At 40.3% G+C, this 20,011-nt stretch overlaps 1 protein-coding gene across 1 annotated transcript in view; it reads right to left on the bottom strand.

Annotated features, from left to right (window-relative positions):
- Positions 1-9,954: 9,954 nt before the first annotated feature.
- The window catches only part of tecta (tectorin alpha), a 52,538-nt gene continuing 42,481 nt past the window's right edge, over positions 9,955-20,011 (bottom strand). Inside the window, exons 23-31 of the mRNA XM_080867863.1 lie at positions 19,695-19,975; positions 19,248-19,358; positions 18,848-19,050; positions 16,384-16,547; positions 16,046-16,294; positions 14,662-14,824; positions 14,491-14,575; positions 14,252-14,371; positions 9,955-13,224 (exon numbers count right to left, since the gene is read on the bottom strand). Coding sequence (XP_080723989.1) covers positions 13,121-13,224; positions 14,252-14,371; positions 14,491-14,575; positions 14,662-14,824; positions 16,046-16,294; positions 16,384-16,547; positions 18,848-19,050; positions 19,248-19,358; positions 19,695-19,975 — 1,480 coding nt within the window. The 3' untranslated portion in view covers positions 9,955-13,120. The remainder of the gene's footprint in view (positions 13,225-14,251; positions 14,372-14,490; positions 14,576-14,661; positions 14,825-16,045; positions 16,295-16,383; positions 16,548-18,847; positions 19,051-19,247; positions 19,359-19,694; positions 19,976-20,011) is intronic.

The following is a 20,011-nucleotide window of genomic DNA, read 5'->3' as shown; positions in this document are numbered from 1 at the left end:
CAATTTTACCTCCTTACAAAAGCAAAGTTTTCTAAATTACATTCCCTTGAAGTACACAGGAATGGGTTGAAATTTGTGCTCCTCATAACTACAGGAGATCATCAATCCATCCATCAGCTGGAGCCTGTCTCAGCTACCGTAGGGCAAAGGGGGAGTACATCCTGGACAGGTCGCCAGCCTGTCGCAGGGCGACACAGAGAGACAGACGACCAGTCACACTCACATTCATACATGTGGGCAATTCACGATCAATAATTAACGTAACTCACTTAATGTCTTTGTTCTACAGGAGATGTCTGTATTACATTTTCATGACTTAAAATGAAAATTAAGCTCTGTTAAAAACTGCAAGCAAGTTCATTTTTGTTTGTTTCTTTCTTTCTTTAAACACGTGTCACAATCTCTATTTTTTTAATGCAATTATTAGAACCCACTTTGAGCGTCATTATCATGGGTTTTGTCAGAGTTTCAATAGCAAAACTGCACCAGTTTTAGAGCACTAAATACTAATGCTGTATGTCATTATAGTAACTTACTATAATAGCTTACTGTTAGTAAGCTGTTTTACATTATTCTTAAAGTGACGCTTAATTTAAGTTTTACTTTCAATGACAATTCTTAATAAATTCTTACAGGGACTAGAAAAAGAGTGCATATTTCTTGCATATTGGCATCTTGCTTGCGGTTACTTGAGTTTCAGGCTCCAGTCCTGTGGAAACAGCTCCCAGTTTGTGTTTGGGAGACAAACACCGTATTTACTCTCTACTTAGTTTGTCCTATCATGGGCGTAACTTTGTGCTGAACATTGAGGGGTCGAGATCTCTGTCTAAATAAATAAATAAATCTGGGTAAATTCCCAGATGATTAAAAATGCAACTATTTTGCTGATAATCACTGAAATGAGTGAAGAAAATCAACAGTGCAAAATGCACAATCTCATCAGCGTTGAAGTGTTCAAGTATCTCAGTTTGAACCATGGTGAATTAATAACAGGGGGAAATTGCACTTGATAAAATTGAGATAAGAACCGAGACTGGGATAAGACCTCTAAATAATAATCATGCCTGAAAGCTGTGTTATGCAACCAGCCAGAGCACATGCATGCCATAAAAATTAATTAAGTAAAAAAAACAAATGCGCGTTTAAGGTCGGCACTGTGAGGGAAACTCACCCTGCCAGCTCTGCCCCAAATAATTATACAAGAAACAATTGCAACAAAATCACACCCTGTTTTAAAGATGGCATTAATCCTCTCGTGCAAACACTTCCACTTTGCTGCTCCACGCCCAGGCGAGGCCTTTGTGCCTGTGGAAATACTCGTGCCTGAACAAACCCAGGGAATCCTTTCTTATAAGCTATGCAATTACATAAAGTTTACACTGAGTCACTCACTTAACTGCTTTCACAAAGAGCAGCAAATAAAGAACAATGAAATACCAGCAGCGTTATGAAATGAGGAACAGATGCACGCTGAAATGCTTTGGTCTGTTGTGGTTGGTGACTGTGGAGGACAGTAGAAATGCAATACTTTTACACCCGCCAATCACTTTCTGAGGTGCAGCTGTTCTTCAGCCTCTCAAACGTCTTATGGTCACATGGCAAGAAAATCAACAGCCTATTTATGCAAGATAATTCATAATTTTATTTGGAGGGTCATAACCCCCCTAACTTGTTTTTCTTTGTGTTGTCTTGTTTTTATGTGTTTATGGGTTTTATTTACTATACCTATCATCCATACGTAAGGAGCTCAGTCTGGGGGGAGTTCTTTTTTCTCCTCGTCTTTCCTCATGTTGTGCTTTTTCCATTGTTATACCTCTCTGCCCCGTCTTCCCCATGTGATGTTTGTGTAATGTATGTATGGTTGGAAGGGTAAGATGGCACTGGGGTAAGGTCGACAGCCTTCACCCAATTTCTTTCGGGGCCAACGTTCAGGATCAATAAAGTTTTATTTAATTGAATTGAATTAAAGGTCCAAAACATACAATATTAATTATAATAGTTCAAATGTTCAGTTGACTCTAATGTAAGTAAACAACCTGAACACTTTTTCTCTAATAAGTTACTTTGTTACAATAAGTATTGCATTGTATGTAAGTAAATACAATAAAAGTCATATTGTAACCTTCTGTTGTTTTAAGAGGTGAATATCTTTTATACGAAGTACACAATGTATAAGAAGGAGCTTTACATTTTATGGCCACGTGGACAAAGGTAATGTTTGAGCTTGATCACAATTTCTTTCAGCCTATCAGCTCTGATAATTCAGACACAGCTCAAAGAGCAGCTGATCTCTTGTATTGTGTGTTTTAATGAAGGATATTCATCAACAACAGCATAAACGAGGAGGCAGAGATGAAAGTATTTCTGCTTACAGCTTTCTAACAAGATGTTTTCAACATCACACAGCAAGGAATAGTTTGCTGCACTGCTATAGGAAAGAAACAGTCATGTTTTATCTCAATGATTTTGGTTTATAGAAACTATATAAAACAGCTTTGAGTTTGATAAGAGGCTTGTAAACTTTAACAGGTCCATGTTAGCTTCTATGATTTCATCTACTGGCTGCAACGGCAGGACCATTAAAATCCTGGAGCAAAGTCCGGTGGCCTCATAGTCACGTAGCGCAACGCTTAGCTGGTGAATCAGATTTTATACCTATATGTAGCACTGCATGAGGAAAAGGTGAAACCACGCTTTTAGTTCCACAAATGATGTCATTTTGAAAATGACATAATCGAAAATGTGGACAGAAGAGATAGAAGAGAGGTTGAGGGAAGTCAATCATTAGTGTCCTCTGGATTTTATGAGTATTAGCTCCACATTTAATGAGAATCTGACCACTTACAGATTTGTAGCACATAACATTCAAACATGCAGCCCGATCCCCGTCAAACTACCACACTGTGGAAAAAATGAATGTGCACTAAGTAGGTCAGTGAGGCAACGCCTGAAACAATAGCAAAGCAAGCACAGCTAAAAGACAGAGTTCGAGAATTATTTTTAATCAACCCTATAATTAAACTCTCCATACGCACAGGAAGAATGAAGCTTCTTGACATTCCAGCCATGGATAATTGTTACTGCATGTTAAACATGACACACATTTCACTGGGTAAAGCTGCAGGTTTATCAGGGAGAACTGGCTTAGTAGCTTTCGATGAGAGGGTGAATTTAGGATGATAATCTGTGAGAGTTTCAGTAATTGTTCACTGTCTCGTGTGCTGCTGCACTGATGCAGCTGGTATAAAAGAAAAAATAAGAAAAAGGGTTTTTTTTGTAGTTTTTCTGCTGATTAAGCTTGACCTTTTTCCTCTTGTCTAACCTTTTGAACTCTCTGTAGCAGCACACTCAGAGAGAAACTGTTCGCTCACCCAACCCACCGAGTCACAGTGAGTCACCTGGAACAGCATGTGTTGCGTTTCCCATCGTCACAATCTGTATTTTGAAAATGACCACAGACTTCAGGTGAGGATGATGAAAGTGTTGCAGATGTTTGGTCCAAAACCAACCTGTGAACCCGATACGAAGGAATGGGTTTACTTGAGTCCTTACGATAAGTGTTCAGATATTTAAATCAGGACTACATCCTGAGGGTAACATGTAAATAAACATACCTAAAAAATAAAACCGAAGCTGTGAGGTAAACCGGGCTCCAGAACTGAAAATGAAACCAACATTAAAATACCCAGTGACTCCCAACAACCAGTCACCAACTGGTTGGGAATACACAATCATCTACAGCGACCAGTGGTTGCCAAGTTGGTCACCAACTGGTCTAGTGACCAAAAGGAAAACAAATGTGTGAAATCATTTTGATGAGCTTTTAAATGTTTATTTTTTGAAGTTTTCCCTGTGTCACACTTCGTAGACGGCCCCTTAGGGACTCGTCTCACAGCTGATTACATAGAGACCAGTGCTGTTTGTCCACCTCAGATAAATTTGATGGAAATGTTTATAGGTTGTTGCCTGCAGTTCAATTCATATATTCATATATTTATTTAATATTTAATAATTATTTGAACCTAAACAATCAGACGACCCTGTATAAACAAGCATTTGATGACAGCAGGAAGGAAAAACTTCCTTTTTCACAGGAAGAAACCTCCGGCAGAACCAGGCTCTGGGAGGGACAGCCATCTTCTACCACCAGTGATGGGAGAGTGACAGGATAAAAAAAAACATGGTGTGGAAGAGAGCCAGTTGGAACGATGCATCAGACATTTTGATTATTTTTAATAATTCTGGAAGCTTGAATCAGTAAAAAATGTTGAAAATGTTCGCAGCTGTGCCGATTTCAGAACTCCAAAATCACAAAAATGGCTCGACTTGCTGTTATTTGTTTACTATCTGTTATTAAATGTTCACTTCTTACTTTGAAGCACCGAGACCCTAAATAGTCAAACAGCCGCTAAGATAGCAGCTAATTCATTCAGCATCTAGCTGGTGTCTGCAGTGAGATTAGCTGCACACACTCTTTGAATCAGGTTGTGTGTTGCCAGGTTGCTTCAACAGATGGGTGGAAATTGTATTTAGCAAGCGGACTGTTGATTAATAGCAAACCAGATGGTCCCTCTCCTCTTTAGTCCGGAGGGAGTGGTGTTCAAGTTCTCCACAAAGAAAACTTGGACTCGTCTGAGCACAGAACAGTTTTCCACTTCGGCTCAGTCTCTTTTAAGAAGACAGCAGCATTTCTGGATCATCTTCACATGCGACGTTTTCTTTGCACGATAGAGCTTTAACCTCTGTGAATGACACAGTGTTCACAGACGATGATTTCTGGAAGTCTTTCTGAACCCATGAAGTGGTTTTTAATGCAGAACACAAATTTTCTCCAGATTTCTCCAGATGTTCTGAATCTCTTGATAATTTTATAGACTGTAGATGATGAAATACTCGAAGTCTTCACATTTTCACATTGAGGACCATCACTCTGAAATTGTTTCGCAATTTGTAGAGTTTTCATTTATTTATTTTGCTGATTGGTGATCCTCTGCCCGTCTTCACTTCTGAGAAACTCTGCCTCTTTAAGATCCTCTTTTTATATCCAGTCATGTTACTGATCTGCAGCCAGTTAACCTGACCAGTTCCTCCAGCTGTTTCTTGCTTTCTCTTTCAGCATTTTGTTGACGTCATCCTGAGTTTTGTGAGACGTTGCTGCCATAAAATTCAAAATAAGCGAATACTTTCATGACATAGTGAAACGTCTCAGTTTAAACATTTGATATAATTTTTTTTTGTATTGTAAAAACAAATATGGGGTTGTAAAGATATATTGTATCCTATAGGTTGCATTGGTAGGTTGAAAGCCTTAATTTCTAATGAGCTACCGTCGTGTGTCTGATTATATGGGCTGGATGTTGTTGTTTAGCAGGATTTATATGCGTTCAAATAATTTGATTTACTTCAAGCCTGTAATAGATGATTAATTATTAACCTGGCTAGTTAATGAAGGAAATGTACATTCTTACTGTGCACAATCTCATCAGCGTTGAAGTGTTCAAGTATCTCAGTTTGAACCATGGTGAATTAATAACAGGGGGAAATTGCACTTGATAAAATTGAGATAAGAACCGAGACTGGGATAAGACCTCTAAATAATTTTCATGACTTAAAATGAAAATTAAGCTCTGTTAAAAACTGCAAGCAAGTTCATTTTTGTTTGTTTGTTTCTTTCTTTAAACACGTGTCACAATCTCTATTTTTTTAATGCAATTATTAGAACCCACTTTAAGCGTCATTATCATGGGTTTTGTCAGAGTTTCAATAGCAAAACTGCACCAGTTTTAGAGCACTAAATACTAATGCTGTATGTCATTATAGTAACTTACTATAATAGCTTACTGTTAGTAAGCTGTTTTACATTATTCTTAAAGTGACGCTTAATTTAAGTTTTACTTTCAATGACAATTCTTAATAAATTCTTACAGGGACTAGAAAAAGAGTGCATATTTCTTGCATATTGGCATCTTGCTTGCGGTTACTTGAGTTTCAGGCTCCAGTCCTGTGGAAACAGCTCCCAGTTTGTGTTTGGGAGACAAACACCGTATTTACTCTCTACTTAGTTTGTCCTATCATGGGCGTAACTTTGTGCTGAACATTGAGGGGTCGAGATCTCTGTCTAAATAAATAAATAAATCTGGGTAAATTCCCAGATGATTAAAAATGCAACTATTTTGCTGATAATCACTGAAATGAGTGAAGAAAATCAACAGTGCAAAATGCACAATCTCATCAGCGTTGAAGTGTTCAAGTATCTCAGTTTGAACCATGGTGAATTAATAACAGGGGAAATTGCACTTGATAAAATTGAGATAAGAACCGAGACTGGGATAAGACCTCTAAATAATAATCATGCCTGAAAGCTGTGTTATGCAACCAGCCAGAGCACATGCATGCCATAAAAATTAATTAACTAAAAAAAACAAATGCGCGTTTAAGGTCGGCACTGTGAGGGAAACTCACCCTGCCAGCTCTGCCCCAAATAATTATACAAGAAACAATTGCAACAAAATCACACCCTGTTTTAAAGATGGCATTAATCCTCTCGTGCAAACACTTCCACTTTGCTGCTCCACGCCCAGGCGAGGCCTTTGTGCCTGTGGAAATACTCGTGCCTGAACAAACCCAGGGAATCCTTTCTTATAAGCTATGCAATTACATAAAGTTTACACTGAGTCACTCACTTAACTGCTTTCACAAAGAGCAGCAAATAAAGAACAATGAAATACCAGCAGCGTTATGAAATGAGGAACAGATGCACGCTGAAATGCTTTGGTCTGTTGTGGTTGGTGACTGTGGAGGACAGTAGAAATGCAATACTTTTACACCCGCCGATCACTTTCTGAGGTGCAGCTGTTCTTCAGCCTCTCAAACGTCTTATGGTCACATGGCAACAACTCATGCAGGCATGATCAAGACAAAGTTCAAACTGTGAATCGGGACAAAGGTGATTAGAGTGTCTTTGAACGTGCCGTGGTTGCTGATTGTCTAAATATTTCAGAAACAGCAGATTTACAGTGATTTTTCCACCCAATCGTCTTTAGTGTTTCCAGAGCGTTGACAAAAAAAGAGAAAATATCAGGTGAGCAGCCGTTCTCTGGAGCAAGCAATGTAAAATAACCAGACAGGAAGGCAATGGTAATTTAAATAACCACTCATTACATTCAAGATGCAGAAGAGCATCTCTGGATCCAGAAAACATCAAACCTTGAAGCAGATGGGCTGCAGCAGCAGAAGACCACACTAGCCAACACTTCTGACAGCTAAGAAGCTATACTGGTCACAGATTAATTCAAAATGTGTTACTCAGTTAGATTTAGGTACACAAATGAGTCTGTTAGGTTTACACATTAAAACTACCAGGTTCTTGTGCTCATGGCTGGCACTTCTTTCACAGGTCTGTCCCACATTCGTACTGCAGACAGGAAATGCACTGATGAAGAGCTGCTGCAAGAATTACTGAAGAAAAGAAAGGAGGAACCTGACCGCTTAACTCTTTCCACCGTAAAGACAACATTTCACAACCCTCCCAGTACCCTTCATGGTGAGTTTTGACACCTCGGTATACATCAGTAAAGATGTGGGTTGAAGACCAGCAGAATAGTTTTCAGGTTTTTCCAAGGGTAGCTGCATAGGCAGAGACCACGCTCAATAACTTCTAATGCACACCCAGTCTATAAACAGGCCTGCGATATGGCAGAAAGTGCTCTGTTCAGAAAAGAGAAGCAAGGATTAGTTACTGCTCGTTGGCTTTCAATCGGTAAAGAGTTAAATGGACCATTAATTGCATAATAAGTGTTTGCATTTTATTTAGATGGAATGCAAGTCCAGCTGACGGAGCTCTGCACACTGTCGCACTGAAAAGAAAAGGCCGGTTTTGTAACCCACAGCGAGGTAAGGCTCACTGTACAGATAAGAATCTGCTTATCTGCTGAAGTAGCAAATACACTGAACATTCCTGAAGGACAATTCACGGCTCTCTGAACACTACTACCCTCTCCAGTTTTACCCATCCACCCAGTTTTTAAACTCCTAAATGGTTAAGTAGGGTTGCAGGGAGCTGGAGGCCCCTGGACAAATCAGAGGGCAAAATATGTGCGTGCCTCTGGTAATTACAAGAAGGCTTTAAGTGCAGAATATATTTAGTGACAATAGGTAACAATTTTATCTGGAAGTGTGATTCACGAGCACATGTTCACACCCAGAAATACACACTCCTACAAACTTACATAACCATGGACACAGAATAGACTTTGTATGGGAGGGAAACTAGGCCTCGTGCTTCAACTTTGTTTTCACTAGCAACATATAAACAGAGCACCTTTGTATGACATTTACATAATCAGTGCCCCGACTGACCTGCGTGTGGCAGAGCAGGTCAGCTTAACCTTTTATCTCAGGCATTTCCCAGCTTCCCTTCTGCTTCAACTAAAAGCAAAATTGAAATCAGCAAGTTTACCAAATTATTCTTGCGGAAAAATATTTGCTTTGAATATTTGCCAGGTCAAAACACCTCTGTGGACACTTAAAGGTTGTCGCTAGTAAAGAAAAAGAGGATCGTCTAGAGTCCTAAATCAGCTGTTAACTGCAGTTTCCGTCTCTTTTCAGTGTGAAATTGTGTCTCCTTGTGCAAAGCGTTTCCTTAATGTGTACTCTTACATCAAAGCACTTGTGTGTTAACAAGTGCGGGGTGAGTGTGAAGCATTTGGCAGCTCCTCATGTGTTGCTGGCAGTGCTTCACTTTCCTCTCAGCTCAGTTGGTACTTGGACTTTATGAGGAACTGCAACTGCTTCAGTCTTCAGTTAAACCATTTTGTGTTGAAATTCATAACTGAAATGCCAAAAACTGTGTCCTCCGGCTGTACTCTTTAAGCTGCCTTCCTACCAGAGGGGCACAGCGTGCTGCAGGAGCCACTGGACTCACGAGGTGACAGCAGAACTTTGCAGCTGCATGCTAGCTTGTTAGAACACCAAAATCAGAATCAGAATACTTTATTAATCCCTAAGGAAATTATCTGGGTTATCGTTGCTCCAAAACAACCTTAAAGTGGACCTGGTACTCTAATTTTCAGCTGCATGTTTTTTTCTTTGGTTCTGCCAGAGTAGCTTTGTCTGATTTGCAGTTCAAAATAATCCCTGTTTATATTACTAAGCTCACAAACAGAAGGTTTGAAGGGGAAGCACAGAGGCAACAATGGAGGGAAGGCAGGTGGTTTAGCCTGTGTCTAATGCCTAAGAGTATTACTTTGTGAATTGGCTATAAATTTCTAAGCCTGTGCTTTGCTTGTGTGCTTAAATAAGTTTCGCCTCACAGGTCACCTGTTCTCAGCATTCAGGTGAAATTTCATTTAAAGGGGTCGATATGAACCAGACCCTACCTGAAACCGGCCCAGTAGCTCATCGCTCTCTTTTTTTATACTCTTAAGGCAAATTAAACGGATCAGTTGATGGTTTGTTACTGTCTTTTCTGCCCAACTCGTTTGACCGCTGCAGCCTCACCTTCCTCCATCCGCCTACATCCTCATTAACAGTCAGCTGCAGTGAGATGTCACTGACAGTCGGCGGATGACGACAGCGAACAGAAATCCTTCAAAGGAGCGACTCCCTGCACTGTGGAAAGAATTTAAACAGATCCTGACACTGGCACAGTCATGAGTGAGGACTGGATGACACATCACTTAATTGTAGCTGGAGCTTGTTGCTAGGAGACAGCAGCTTGGAGTGGATGTTTACTCAGCGTCAGGAATAACTTTACAGTGAAACACAACCAAAAATGTAGCCTTTCAATTTTTTTTTTCAGGTGACAAGTGATGTTTTAATGCTGTGTTTATGAGTAAGTGTCGCCTCTGACCAGCAAATGAAGAGCTCTGCTTCGTAACCCCGAGCTCTCTCGCAGGGCTGCATGTTCTGCATGAAATAATGCGTGACTCACACTGACTTTGAGAACGTCTTCATTTATTTATAGCAGGGTGGTGCTGCTCTCAAAGAATAAAACACCTCTTTAGTCACTTAGTTTTAAACAACACACACAAAAAAGATACCGATTATTTAAAAAGGTCAGCGATGACACAAACCACCAAACTGACCAGGACTGTACATTTGTACACAAAAGGCAACAACTACTCTGTTTGCTTTTTATTTTGTGTAACTGCACCAAAGTGTCAGCGTTTGGAAGAACTTTGAAGGATCTGTAAGATGTGTGGTTGACGTTTATTGACATTTAAACCTTTAAAAGCAGCTGACTGTGAGCTGCAGATAAACTATCCGACACCTGCTCCACTCCTCAAACTGAATTCATGCAATGAGTGTTAGAAAGTACACTGAAAAGCACGAGAAGACCGAAACTAATTAGTTCAGAAATGACATGAAAATTGGGTTTTTAATGGCACAGCTAAACTCATCCCCTGTCCCCCTCATCCTGGGTACTAACATAAAAAGGTAAAAAATTACACCAGTAAAGCAACATCATCAAAACCACTCACGCAGGTGAAGTGAAAAATATTGATCAACTAGTTAAAATGCAATTTTTTGATGGGAAACTTTGGGTTTCTTTAAGAAAAAATTAACTGTCAATTGCAGTTTGGTTAAATTTAGGCAACAAAGCAACTTTTTAAGGTTTAGGACAGACTGCGGTTCTAATCCATGGTAGCCCCACTCGAAAGCATACAGACGCCAAAGGAGTCAAAGTCCCATTGCCAGGCACTAGAGGGCGCCCCCTGAGGTGCAGCGAGTCAGATCTGTGCACAACATCAGGCGGGTGGTTTTAATGTTGTGGCTGATTAACATTTTAAACAGATACTTCACACATAAATACTTCACTTCACAATGCATCACCCTTTCACACAGTTTTCTTCTTAGATAATCCCTAACCTCCTTTTCAGCCATAACCTGCTGTAGGTTTTATTGGTTTAGAGCAATAAACCGCACAGTTAGGAAGCAATTATATAAGATAAAGTTTGTTCGCTCGTTTCTGGGTAAAGGTTTGCACTCTGACACAGATCTGCAGATGCTCAGTTGCCAGTTTCTTAATGAAATCTGTACAGTTTTGCCATTTTTTTAAGAAACAGCATGTTTAAATGTTACATACAGTAACCTCAGCTCTTCTTCCTCTCTTAAGCTTCTCATCAAAAAGTCACACCTGAGCCGTAAAGTCCATAAAACAGCATCATACTTTTGGGGAGACTCTCAAAATACTAAATGAAAGTACACAATCACATGAGTAGCAGAGTAGCGCCAACCTCAGGCTGAGTATAAAAGTGAAGCCCAGGGAGTTTAAGCTTAAGCGTCAGGAAGGGGCTACTGTTTCTGGATGGTTTTCAGACCAGGGTATGCTTTAGGTCAGGCCCAACATGGGATCAGCGAGCCCACGAACATAAAGCACTTTGGTTTTTCGGTCAGCTCCACCCTTCAGTCCTCACACCCAGTCTCACCACACCAAGGCGGCAAATCCTCAGTTCAAGGTTTCAAAGACTGGACTTTGCCATGCCCATCTTTTATTTATAGTTTATGGTACTTATAAACAAGCTTCTTTCCCATTTCGATCCAAATGTCATGAATATGTGACCTTGTGACCCCTGAATGACGTCAAGTCAGCACAATAACTATTAACTGCTTGGTTTTAAAATGTAATTTAATTAAAAAAAATTTCAAATTAAAAGTTTCTATTTTACTTTTTTGTTTCATCTGATTATCAGTTTAAAATATAAAAGGTAACTTTAATAAACCTCTCCACTGAGAAACAGGAAATTTACAGTTATTTAAATGTAATTTATTCATAAATTAATAATAAAATAGTTTGATGTTTACATTTTGATGGCCCTGTAAATCAATTAAATCACAATCATGAGGGTTTCTAGTTGTTGCATCCCACCTACTCATTAAGATCTGATCACAGTTTGGACAGAATGGGATTTATGAATAGCTCACACTAGAGTAAAAACAGTCAAAACTGATGGTTGCCTGATTACTGCTGTGTTTTGTTGCTTTTTTTTTACTTTTTACTTGCAACTACTTAGTGCAAACATATAGTTAATTTTCTATTGCAAGGTAGTTGCAAACATTGCCTGGTGGGAGGCAACCTGTCTCCAAGCAACCGATCGCTCTCAGACAGATTGGTAAAAGTTTGCAAACACAGACAAATTGCTAGCACGCTGTAATCAACTAGTTGTATTCTGGTTATAAGCAGCAGCTACGTCACCATTTATGGAGGAGTGTAGTTAGTGGGAATTTCTGATTAATATAAGTTTGATTTGAATGCGATTTGCAGCAGATTGATTCATAATCACTATATTATTACAAACAGACTGAATGCAGTTGCCAGTTTGAGTGCATTCAATTGAACGATAGCAGACTGACGTCGTCTTATTGTTACACTAAGGTCATTTTAAAGATGGCATCTGACTAAGTGGTCATAGACCCGATCCTGTCTTTGAAGCAACAATTTCAATGGCAAAAAAAAAATCGCAAGTTCATTGCACACAGTCGTGATCTCCAGCCACTGCTTTCCTTAGTGTGACTGTAGAATAATATCAGGTATAAATACAAACAGGTGGGATCACATTTCACATTCCCTGATGATTTACAATTATGCCTCTTTAACTAATCAGTTATATTACTGTTTCTTTTTAATTTAGCCATTGTCTTTCCATAAACATCACTGTGTGATTTTAGCTGTTGTACCTTCAAGTTTGTATGTCTAGGATTGGAAAATTACTTTCTTTGGCACCATCTGGTGGTAGCATGCATAATATGTTAATTTCCTATAAAGAAATTTGTAAAAATATGTTATAATCACATGAAAACATCTACACATAGTGGCTTTAGGTGAGTGATAAACAGTGGGAGTCCTGATAAATGTAAATGAGGGAGCAGATGGGGATGAAGAAAAACACAACAAAGCAGTGAAACTGACTGACTGTCCATGTATCTAGAAAACTGACTTACCTTTTATCAATGAAATGTGGAGACAAAAATTAGTCGGTGTACAGTATATTCTGTCTTGACTTTCTGGCTGAAACACAGCTGCTCTACTGGCTAATCAATGATGATACTTTGTGCATATTCAAGTCTTTTTGTGTGTTTGATCTTTGTCATTTATTGCCTTCTCTTAGCTCACAGAGCGTTAGGAGAGGAGAAGAGTGTGAAGGTGAGCCAGGAGCACGGAGATCGCAGCGCTGACGCTCAGCAGAGGAATCGCAGGTGTGATGTTACTGCTTGAGCTCACGGCTGGAAAAAAAGAAGGGAGTATGACAACATTTGTGAAATGTGCATGTGGTGGAAATACTGTCTTAATGCTACTGGTTTTTACAAATTACCAGTTTAGTTTGTGTGCAGCATGCAAAAGCTACAAGAGTTATAAATATATGGAATTCATATGAACCAATCAATTAACTAATAATTAAGTTGAACGCCCTAAATTTTATGATTTAATGCACAGAAACTTGCCCACTTTTTTAGTTGCACCGTTCAACTGCTCATTAATGCAAATGTCTAATTATTTAATCATACGGCAGGAACTCATTATATTTAGTCATGCAGACATGACTCAAACAACCTGCTGAAGTTTAAACTGAGCATCAGAATGGGGAAGAAAGGTGACTGAAGTGACTGAATGGGGTGTGGTTGTCGGTGCCAGACTGGTCTGATTATTCAGAGACTGCTGATAAGCTGGGATTTTCCCACACAAGCAGTTCTAGAGTTTACAGAGAAACAGTCTGAAAAAGATACAATTTCCAGTGAGTGGCATTTCTCTAGCTGGAAAAACCTTGATGATGCCAGAATTCAGAGAAGAAGGGACATATTCTTGGCACCGTTTGCTGCTGACCATGCCGTTCCTTTTTGACCACGGGCACTGTGGTTATAAAGGGACACGGCACGTGAGTTCTCTGTATTCAAAGGGCCTCCACATTCGCCGGATCTCAGTCCAGTAGAGCACATTGTGGTGGAGATTGACATCATGGATAAAAGCAGTTCTGAAGGCATAAGGGGTCCAATCTGGTACTTACAAGGTTTACTTAATAAAGTGTGTAGTGGCTGTATCTACAACACTTAAACTTTATTAGCTTTGCTTCAATCACTCCAATTGTGTGAAACATGATGGAAACTGTAAACTATTGAGAAACATGCAAAACCTGCTTGGTGACCCTCGTGTGTAGTTTCTGTTTTTCTGGGGCTGATATTGCCGCGGTTTAGGTCATGCTATGATTCAATAAGGTGGGAAAAAAAACTTAAAATTAGGTATTTTTGTCCTTACCCCGGCAGCTCTTCCCATCTCTTTGCAGCATCCCAGTCACACAGCTGCAGATGGGCCCAGCGGCCTTACTGGTGCAGATTTGCTCACAGCCTCCATTGTTCTCCTCACACCAGTCAGACTCTGAAAACACATCAGAAGCTAACCTACGGCTTTTTGTTTTTCCATAGATTACTTAAACAATAAACTCTAAAGCGTGTATTTTACCCAATAAGCTATTTTCTATCTAAAACTATGCTCACCTCTTCTTCTTATGGGTCCAACAGACAGTATGTGCTCTTTATGGTCACTGTCCTCTGAGTACATTCTTCTCTTATGTGGACAGTTCTGCACACACAGTTCATTGATACATCAACACCCAAACACACAGCAGGACGCTTTCTGATTTTTATTGCTCTTCTTGATTTACTCACCACTTTGCAGGCGTTCGTCTCTGAGTCGCACAGAGAAACGTCACAGTGCAGGTGGACTTCATCGTAATCCCCGATGAACTTGAAGACGGTGACGTGAAAGCGGCAGGTGAGTGATACGCCATTCTCTGCCATGCCAATGGTATTGTCCTTAATGTTTGGGCACCTAGAATAAGCAAGATATTAAATGTGCTGTAGTCAAGAAGGTGGTTGTGGGACTTGGGAGGCAGAACAGTCAACAAAAGATGAGCTTTTAATATGGATAATGTCAACATCCAAACTAAACAAAGTCTTAAAAGGGAGTCCAAACACTGATCACAAATGCAAAGCACAAAAGGCATGACAAAGACCCGAGCATGCGTGTATAACTAAGAAGTACCCGCATGACCAGATAGATGACACAATTAAGACAAAGTAGAGGGCAGGACTATTTATACACATACATGACTAAGGAGATAACTCTTGAGTGTGTATAAATAGTCATGGAAGTAGTGTTCCTTGGAAACAGGTGAAAAGTCATACAGGAAAGATGCAAAACTAAAGCAGGAAAGGAACAACAACCGTAACTGACGCAGGGAGGGTTTAGAGGACATGCTAAACCTGGATGAACTAATTCAAGGGGAACACAGAAAGACAAAGTTATTAATACAAAAAAGAGGGGAAGGAAGTAAAAGTAATGCAGGGCATAAACAGATACTCAGGCTTCAAAATGAAGCAGGACGTGAACAAAAGACAAATACTAATCACCGAGTTTAGAAGACGCGGACAGAAGGACTATGGACTAGAATTACTATATAGTAAAAGTAGGGATCAAAGACTTTACAATCGTATAATAATAATTATAATAATATCACTAGAAACAACACTTACTACTACAATAATAAAACAGTAATAGATTAAACAGGAACCCAAAAGTTACAACAATAAAGAAGGAATCGAAAAATAATGCAAAACCGTTGGGCCGTGACATCCATAGTGCTTTATTCTAAACACCTCAAGCACATTATCTACCTCACGTAAATTTAGAAAAAACAATTTAACTAACATGCCGTGGCGTGGCCTGTTGAGGAAGTACCCAGAGACACTGCCGGCACAGTGAGGGTGTGCAAAGGGCATGCACAGTGACTGTATTTATTACTTCATGTTCTTTTTCTCAAAATGTGTGGATCAGACTATAAAGGTCATCTTAAAGCAGCAGACTGTAGTGAACCCATAGGCTTCATAAAGAGCTACATACTTTACACCGATCACACCTCAACTTCATCTTGGATTACATTAAGAGAAAAAGAAGGTCAAAAAAAATGGTTGAGTTTAAAACATAAAATAAAATCTTTTTTTTCCCACCTCTCTTTTGAGCATTTTTGGTCCAGGACTAAATAAACCTCACCCTCTCTCAATGATGATGTAGCGGAGTCGATCACTGCTGTAGCGCGACGGCGTGGCCCAGCACATATTCACTATAAGGATGAGCTGGTTTTCATCCGCTCCTTCCACAAAAACGCCTACGTACAGGATGTCTCGAGTGCTGAGCACCACCTCCCCCTCTCTGTATGGATGGCGGTACGAGGAGTTTTTATACAGAGCCATCTTGGTAATGAAGTTTCCTTCCTGGGTCGGTAGGGTGAGGTTAATGACGCTGGAGAAAAAAGGAAAAAGAAATGACTATCCAAGCGTTGAGCCGTTGTGTCACACTTGTCGGTGCATATTTGTGTTCTGCTGCCTGACCTGAGCATGGGTTTGAGGACAGTCTCCAGTGAGATCTTCAGGTCCAGCTCATAGGCGCAGGAAAACTCCACGTTGATGGTCTTGTCTCTGGTGATGATGTTCCCAGTGTTGTTCACACTTTCTATCCACACAGTGTTTTTATACATGATGTGTGTGCCGTTGGACTGTAAGAGAAATAAAGCGTAGGTGACTCATAATTTCAAATTAAAGGAACAAATTATCCTAGCTGCTGCTTTTGATTTCACCCATACAAAAAAAATGTAAAACATCGTACAGACAGAAGACATCATAAAAACTAATCATTTAGTAATAATAATAATAATAATTAAATTATTAAATAATAATTTATTCACCAAAAACATTAGCCAGAATTAGCCAGAATTATGAGGATTTAAGAGCCAGGAGCTGCTAACGCACGTCTATAAAAGCAGAAAATTTGACATCAGCAATAAATATAAAGAAGCAACATCAATCTGAGGAAGTTATAAGACTCTGTTGATCACTTTAAAGTGAAAAATATTATTCACATGAGGAACACATTCATGAGTTGCCAATCTTCCCACAAGTGGATATCAAATTTGGAGTGCATAAGATCTTTTACACTGATGAGCAGGGGTAGACAATCGAAGGGGCGGGTCTACCAAACAATTTTCAGCCAGTAGGAAGGGGGTAGGTTGTCTGTGCCAGTGCCACCTAGCCAGCCAGCTAGCAGTGACAAAATTATTCATTGGCACGTGTTGTGGCAGTTTCAGTTAAAATGCTGTAAATGTTGCTTCCAAGATAGTGTAGACCAGGGGTCTCAAACTCCAGTCCTCGAGGGCCAGTGTCCCGAAACTTTTCCATGTGACCCTGGTGCAACACACCTGAATAAAATTAGTAGGTCATTAGCAAGAATATAGAACTTAACTGCATGCTGAAATGTCAACCCCTAACCCTAATCAACTAAATTTAAGTACCGTATTTTTCTGACCATAAGACGCACCGGATTATAAGGTGCATTAAGTGAAACAAAACAGTCAGATAATCAAACTTTACTCAACTCATTCTTCTTCTTGCCTCCACTTCCGTACCATTGATTCACTATAGCTGAATTCTCTTGCAGCTGCTCTATTCCCGCATTGTTGCAGTACATTAATGACTAACCTCGTATTGTGGATGGATTATCTCAGTTGTTCTCCTGACTGAAGTTTGGTCTGTTTACAGCATCCTGCCATGTGATTGCATTTGTTGCTAACCATCGGGAACTCTCCTGTTAACTTTTATTGAGTGGAAAAAGTTAGCATTCATCCTCTAGCTTCACTGTGTTTATATTATGCTAACATAGCTGTGTCGCTAGCCACCATGTAGCAACCCTACAAACGTCACTGCTGTTTAGTTTTCTGTCTTCATTTATGTTGGAAGTGATAGCGGAGCTGTAAGTTTGAATTTTTTTTCAGAAATCTCTCAGTCAGAACATGCTATATTATGTTTAGGTGGAAACTAGCGAGCTAACTTCCTGCTAACTTCCTGCTAACTTCTAACTCTGTTAAATTTAATAAATTCTGTTTTCATGGATGCCTGGATGTTAAGCTTAATTGTTAAACCTGGTAAAGCAGCAATGCTGATCATTTTATTACAGATGAAAGAATTTAGACAGTTTTTAACTCTCAGTGATGTCGCAGTGTTCGTTTAAAAAAGTGTGCGTGTTAGTCCCCATAGGGAAATAGTTCCTCTGCATTTAACCCATTCACCCAGTGAAGCAGTGGGCAGCCACCAGTGCAGCGCCCGGGGAGCAGTGTGTAGGGACGGTACCTTGCTCAGGGGTACCTCAGGGTAGCCATTCAGTGGAGTCGAACCCCCGACCTTCCGATCATGGGGCCACCACTCTACCTACTGAGCTATCCCTGCCCTTTGACTTTGGGACCTGAAGTCGACGGAGTTTAGGACCCAGAGTACTCGTGAGGCTCCTGACTACGGTAGCCGCAATGCTCCGACAATCCATCAAGCGGTGCGGCTTCGTAGCTTACCAAAGTCAAAGTCTACTAAAACATTTTTTAACAGATTTTTGAGCGCCATATAGCACATAAAATCGGTTCGAGATCAGTAAGCACAACCAGAATTCATACATAAGGCGCACTGTCGATTTTTGAGAAAATTAAAGGATTTTAAGTGCGCCTTATAGTCCGGAAAATACAGTAAATGTAAGTGTTTGGAAAAATTTACTTCTTAAAGTACTTTTATTGCACCATGTTCATTCACTCATGAGCTGCTGTAACATGAATCAAATGGCTGAATTGCCATTTGATTCATGAGGGCCGGTGTTTCAGGACACCGGCCCTCGAGGACTGGAGTTTGAGACCCCTGGTAGATCGTGTTGACGACTACATTGTAGTGTCTAAAAGGATCCAAACTGAGATGCGGGGAGCTTTATCACATTTCGAAAGTGATGACGAACACGCTGGAACACAGACGATTGCAAACTGACCTGTACAATGGAACCGCAGTGTCCCTTAGTGTTGTTAATGTGGAAGGAGATGAAGTCCTCTCCCTCAATGCCAGCGCAGTGCTCGTCGTTGATCCGGACATCTTCCCGTTCAAAGCCCAGCTGGAAGAGCTTACACTTGGAGATGGAAACCTCCATCTGAGCATGCTTACAGGTCACCTCCGCTTGGATGATGTCATCCTCGCCTAACAAACATCGACATGAAATACATGTTTTTGCATGTTGCAAAAACATGTATTTCACGTTAGCCATGTATTTCACCATAGCCATGATTAAATAAAAAAGTATTTTTTAATAGCTTTTAAAATGTATGGCTAATCAAGTAACACGGAGAGTGTCAGATATTTAAAACTGAGTGATTGCAGCTGGATGAAGCACTCACCTTCAGAGTTGGTGGGTAACTCCGGACAGCCACACAGATCGCCTCCATTCTCCAGCTCACAGGTGAAGTTTTTGCAGATCTCTCCTGCACAGGGGTCATAGATCCATTCTGCTAAAGACAGGTCCACACACAATGTTAACTGTCACACAGATGAAGGCACAAAGTTTTTAAGAACATGCACGTATCTAATACTGACAAAGCAGTCAAACAAATTTACATTTCACGTCTCATCGTAGTAACACAGTGGTCTTGATGGAAAGCAATCTGGAAATCTTAGCAAACTAAGCTCATAATGTGTGAATCAATAATATATGAGACCCAATACTTTCACTTTTAGTACGTCTGGTAAATTCAGCATTAGCGCTGGTTTATATTTGTGTAAAGTGCAAAGTTGTGTTTATTTCCACAGTGGGCATTGAGTCTGAGAGAAGTTCACGGTGCCCTTACAGCAGTTCTCTTGGGTGATCCACTTGGTCGTGAGGGTGCCCATGGACCGGCAGGCTTCTGCATAGGCGGCTAGTGATCCACAGACCTGAGCCTTGCGATGATTGTAGCAGCCATCCAGGTAGCAGGACTGGTAGAAAGGACGGGGATCCAGCAGGCCGTGGCATGGCTGGAAGAAGCCTTTGAGCTGGGTGAGCTTCTGACAGGCATCTTCACTCTGTAGAGCCAGGATGGCCGAGTTGTCACAGGACTGAGCCAAAGCCACGTACTGGGTCTCATCACAACTAGAGGAGAAAGACCAAAATCCAACTGTCAAAGGT

Source organism: Rhamphochromis sp. 'chilingali' (assembly GCF_963969265.1).
Source record: "Rhamphochromis sp. 'chilingali' genome assembly, chromosome: 19".
Classification (NCBI taxonomy): Eukaryota; Metazoa; Chordata; class Actinopteri; order Cichliformes; family Cichlidae; genus Rhamphochromis; species Rhamphochromis sp. 'chilingali'.
Note: the sequence above shows the minus strand (reverse complement) of the source record. Positions and strands in the feature narration are given on the sequence as shown.